This window comes from Lissotriton helveticus, chromosome 11 (assembly GCF_964261635.1).
Source record: "Lissotriton helveticus chromosome 11, aLisHel1.1, whole genome shotgun sequence".
Lineage (NCBI taxonomy): Eukaryota > Metazoa > Chordata > Amphibia > Caudata > Salamandridae > Lissotriton > Lissotriton helveticus.
Window position 1 is genome coordinate 17,935,951 of NC_136072.1, and position 6,000 is coordinate 17,941,950.

The window sequence follows — 6,000 nt, forward strand, 5'->3', positions numbered from 1 at the left end:
TCTAAGTGAGTGGGCCTTGAGTGTAATGGTCCTAAGTGCTGGCTCACCTCAGGCGCTGCACCAGCCAGGAGGAGCCTTCCTGCATTCCACTGGATCAAGGCCACAGCCAGGAGAAAATGCACGCACAGAAGCCGAGTCACCAACATCTGCAAGTAATCACACAGGTTACACATGTGAGAGTGTGCAAGACACACAGCTGGGAACAAGGAAAGTGCATGCACAGAAGCCGGGTCACCAATCTGCAAACAAACACACAGGTGACAAGTACAAGAGTGTGAAACACTGTGAGAACTGGGGTCACCAATTCCACGGAGGTAGCTTGGTGTGAGCAGGAAGGCACCCGAAAGCTTAAGTGTAAAGTATCAGTGCAGCACACACTCCCACTGAGACAGGAAACACACGCAATACAGGATACCACACCAGCTGGTCTGTTAAAATCAATATGCTTTTATCTAGATCAATTTCAGGGCTGGCAAATCATTCAGGGTTATCTATTCAACATTAACTCATTAGCAACATTTCATTGTTGGCACACGTAAATCCATTTCATGAGGACTCAGGCAACATTTCATTATAAAGGCATAGAGATATCAGTAAAACCATTCCTTCAAAACTCAGGTGTTATTTCATTAGGTCTGCATAACATCAACATTAACCTCAGCAGTTTTAGTGAAGGGAACAACAATTCCTATGGGTAATTGAAAACATTGCATACGGGCTACTGCCAGCATAACTCATTGTAGTGTTGTAAACGAATCTAGGACTCTAATTTAATATTCCCGATTTATGCCCTTATGTGGTTATATCAAATCATATCCATATATAGGCATAAGAATCATATCCATATTAAGACATAGCCAATGCAGTCCAAATACGGCAAGGCTACTCCCATAAACTCCTAGAAAGTACAACGTGTTCTTAAACAAACCAAGCCTCCAGCAGCCCGGGAATTCCCCCTGCTTCTGTATTGATTTGTCCTAGAACTCCCGAAGTCCTGAAAGAACTGTGAGTTCTTAGTGACGTCTTATGTCCAACCTTACATCAAACTCAGCACCTTCCAGGTATAAATATAACAGCATCTGCCCTAGCAAAACCCACGGTGGTTTGGAGCAGATCGACTAACTACTTGCCCGACGCCCTGCTGTAGCGAGTGCCGAAGGAAGCCGCCCCTCCTATTGACGCACTGAGAGAGACGCTGTCTTTTCTCCTGCCGAGAAATCCAGCTCCAGTGTTTTCCGGTCACCCTTGCGGGTTGCTGGGAGATCGAGTCCTGAGAGAGAGATACAAGACCTCCTTCATTCTATAACCAAGGTACGGAGCTGATTAGACCCTTAGAGAATTCTTGATTCAGATTCTTGGCAAAAACTATCTTAACTCAAACTATATCTCACTTACTCCTTCCTTAGGTTAGGTACTCCGGGGTAAGCGTATCTTAGACGCACCAGTTGAGTACTGTTAGTCATTATTTTATCATTGTATGTATTTTAACCATTTTAAACACCGTATGGCTCAGAAACCATACCATGCTTTTACAGTATTACTTTGTAACACTCTTTTTACTGTACGCACTTTACTTTATAACAAGTATTGCAATTGTGGCAACTCACTTCTCTTGCATGAGAAAGAAGACTGTTCAATAAATAACCACTGGTATTGAAAACGCCCGTCTCTCTGTTTCTCTGCACTTATGGTGAAACTAAGCATGCACGAGTGACTGAGTAAAATAGCTATCTATTGTTTCCGCGACTCTGGAGGTATACTCCTTATTCTGGAGGGAGCAAAGTTGTCATGTTTATGCGGTTGTCAGAAACTAATCCCTTCTTGTCTATTCAGGAAAGCTAACCCCTTCCTGTATACTCAAAAAAGTTTCTAGTGACCTCTGAGCTAGCTGGCATTCAATAGAGACCTAGTCGACCTCAGTCCTACATCTAAACTATCGTTTATGTTATTCGTACAGCTCTATGGACTTGGTTTCCGAATGAGCGAGTACGATGACCGATTCAGACAGCCTTTCCAAATTCAGTTTGCTGGGAACAAAATGGCTGCCAGAACTGGTCTTTGGGGGCCCGTAGCATGCCCTCCTGAATCCAGGGCCCTCCAAATCAGGCCTGTGGGGGTACCTATGGGTCTCCTTTTCCCAACCATTCACAATGTGGCAGGCACCATGGGGTGCCCACCACAGGGTGCATGATTTTCCCAAACCACCCCTTTCTTCAATGGGAGCCTGTGTTGACGTTCGGAACACAGGCTCCCTTTGAAGTCAAAGGGAGACCGACCGAATCGTATTCGATGCATACAGATGCATCGTACTCAGTTGATTGGACTCCCCCGATCCGAGTCGTACAGAAAGCATTCCAGAACAGATTTGGTTGGTATTTATTCATTTAGATTTAAAAAACGCCTTATCACCCAGAGGTCTCTAAGTGCTTGTATGATTTCCGAATGAGATCGGAATCAGGCCCTAGGTCGGTATCCTTATCTTAGTCTGAGCATTTAGTGCAAGTTCAGCAAGCAATTGAAGCACTGGTATGGGCTGACAAAAAGCGAGCATGCATTCAGAGCACAAAAGACAAGTGATATAAAGTTTAGTAAAGTGGTTCTTAATCATTTGACTTCTGTGGACCCCATTTAATCATTACTGGAATCCGGGCACCCCCGCTGAGTCATTATGGAACCCTGGACTAAGCAATTTTGATTATTTGAACCGCGGAACAAAATACAAAAATACAGAAACAATCATTCATCAAACGAATAAGCAATTAAGTAAATATTTTCTTTAATTCATACATAAATATAAAAAAATCTAAATTTGAATTTTAAAGTGAAGTTTGATGCTTTTCTAAATTAAACTGAGGCTTTTCATCGTCCACATTGCTGCACTTGCACTGCTCCCACAATCAATTTAAGGATGCCAACCTATTCTTTAGCTTCCAATTTCAAATTCCTTTACATATACAGAAAGGCCTAAAATGTTCAATTTTACATTTTGTTTCTTTATTTTTACACGCTTTATTGATCTGCTAATATCATTTAATTTTGTAAGCAGTGGTGAACATCCTGAAGAGGTGTAATACCCGGGTCCACAGTCCACGGGTTAAGAACCACTGGTCTAGCATCTTTCTTCATCATTTAGACATTAAAGAAGCAATTGAGTAGCTACAACCTTCCCATCAAAATTAACATTTTGATTTTTACATGTTTTTTGTGAATTAAATAAAATATTCCATCATTTGAGTATTTGTTTTATTTCTATACTTTTCTGCATTTTATCTATTGTTTCGAGGTTGAAATGGTAGAAACTGCTTGGTCAGTGGTCCTTTTCTTTCAGTAGTGATTCCATAGGAATCCAAAAGGTAAAAAGGCAAAGATCCCCTGGGGCAGACCTTTGCATTTGCATATACTTGGTCCTCAGGCCTCCCCAAGCTTCACACTAGAGCCATGCTGGAGATTTACTGGGGCATATTATCAAGGGGGTTTATCTCCGCTTTTTTGGCTTTAAAAGCCAAGAAAGCGGAGATAAAATTATCTCCCTATTACCTAGCTGTAGTAGGAGATAGCGACCATCTTGGGCCCCACTTTGCATGTCAGTGATAATTTTCGCTAATGACATGCAAAGTGGGCGTGCCAAGATGTTAGCGACTGGAAACAGTCGCTAACATCGCTATCTCCTATTACCAACTTTTGGAGATATTCGCGCTAAGCGCGAATATCTCCAAAAGCTAACACCTGCCCTGAGCAGTTCTTAGCCATGTTATCCAATGGGAGGTGGATAACATGGCTAAGAGCATTAGCTCGGTAATGCATGAATATCGCTGACTTTTCAGCGATATTCATGCATTGCGGCCGTTTTTTATCGCATTTGCGACAAACCTTTGTAATACCAAGGTTTATCTGCGATAAAAATCGCTGCAGCTCAGCGGTAACATTTTGTCTCTAACCAAGCAATAGCGATAATTATCGCTATTGCTTGGTAATATGCCCCACTGTTTCTTGCAATTCCTGTCTCACTTGTCAGCACCGATCCGTGCTCAGGTAAGTTCTGTATGGACCATAGCATAGCCTGTGTCGCGGGCCCTAGTGCAATGAAGGAAATGGCCCTCTGGCATCTGTTTGAACTGTAAAATACAGCAATATTCAGGATTCAAGGAGCTCTTCGGGCCTCTGAGCCCTGTGCCACTGCTCCGCTACGCCTCCTATGTACAGAGAATAAGCATTAGGTCAATAGTGATGTGTTTTCAGTTTCAAACCATTCAGCTCCCTAGGGGGGATGCAGAAGAGCAAGAGGCAAGAGTTGTGATGGAAGGAGGGTGTGAGGAAAAGGAAAGAGGTAGAAAGGAGGGCTGGGAGAGGAAGAAGTTGTAGCAAAGAAGGGCTTAAAGCCCAGCAAGGGCTACCTGACACAGGCAAGTTCTACAAAGCGTTACAGAGCCAAACCAGAGTCAGCAATGTGCTCTACAAATACCAACACAATGGAAAGTGTCGGGACAGAGGGGCACATGCATCAAGGTAAATACCGGTCGCAAAGGGGAGATTTTGCACGGGAGATTCTAGAAATAACCAAAGCTGGTCTTGATCAAGGGTTCCTATCGGAATTGGAGTTTAATTTTCTAAATAAACCACATCCCCGGTTGGCTACCATCTACACCATTCCAAAGATACACAAATCAATGGTGGACCCCCGGGTCGTCCCATTGTTTCCGGGTGTGGCTCTATCCTCGAGCCCCTGGGCAAGTACATTGATTTTTTTCTAAAGCCAATTGCAGAGGCCACTCCGGCGTATGTGCGTGACACCATGCACATGATAAACATCGTGGAACAACTGACCTTTGATACCAATCAACAACGTTTAGCTACCTGCGACGTCGTGTCACTTTATACGTGCATTCCGCAACAAGAAGCATTAATGGTTATAACACGTTGCTTGCACCAGCGACAAGCTCCAGTTCAAGTACCGACGGAGTTCATTGTGGCTTTGCTACACATAGCGATGACCAAGAACTTCTTTATTTTCAAGGATAAATTCTACATGCAAACATCGGGAGTTGCCATGGGCGCTCCCTTTGCTCCGGATGTAGCCATTCTATACATGGCCGCCTTTGAGCAAGACACTGTGCTCAACTCGATCAATCCATTCAGAGACCATCTAGGTCTCTGGATGAGATACATAGACGACATTTTACTGATATGGAATGGCAATTTGGAAGAACTGATGTTGTTTTTTGACTGGTTGAACGCCCAATCCCAGTTTCTCAAATTCACTATCCAATCAGATAACCATCAAATCCATTTCCTGGACCTTACCATTTATGAGAATGCTGGGCACTTATTGACCAGACTATACCGAAAACCTGCTGAGAGGAACTCGCTGCTGCACTATGACAGCCACCACCCTCGAGCCCTGCGGGACAATCTGCCCTTTGGGCAATTTCTACGCTTACGCCGCAATTGCTCCAATAAAGATCACTACTTTACCGAATCGGAAGAACTTAAACAGAGACTTCTGAGCAGAGGCTACCCCAAACAATTGGTTAAGCGAGCAAGGAAAAGAGCCTGGTTTTACCCTCGCGAGGAGCTACTGGTTCCCAAGACTGATAAAGACCAAACGGAACAGAGAATCGTGTGTGTTACAACCTTTAACACAAAAAGTAACAAAATAAAACGTATCATCAACAACTACTGGGAACTGATATCAGATGATATCCAACAAACTGACCCGCCACTACATGCTTTCAAAAAAGCAAGGAGTGTCAAAGACCATGTGGTCCGCTCGTTCCTCAGAACACCGGAGGACCCTACCATCAATACCATGTGGAACTTACCTCCAATTTTGGGCCACTTCAGATGCGGGAGCTGCAAGGCCTGTGACAGTACGATACAGACAAAAGAATTTACATATCGTCATCACAGAATTCCGATCAAAACTCACACTAACTGCAACACTGTAAACATCATTTACGCCATCCTTTGTCCATGTAATCTAATATACATTGGTCAGACACA

At 43.5% G+C, this 6,000-nt stretch overlaps 1 protein-coding gene across 1 annotated transcript in view; it reads right to left on the reverse strand.

Annotated features, from left to right (window-relative positions):
• Positions 1-146, reverse strand: part of OSTN (osteocrin) — a 64,046-nt gene extending 63,900 nt beyond the window's left edge. Inside the window, exon 1 of the mRNA XM_078666685.1 lies at positions 48-146. Within this exon, the coding sequence (XP_078522811.1) occupies positions 48-146 (99 nt within the window). The remainder of the gene's footprint in view (positions 1-47) is intronic.
• Between the last annotated feature and the right edge of the window lie 5,854 nt (positions 147-6,000).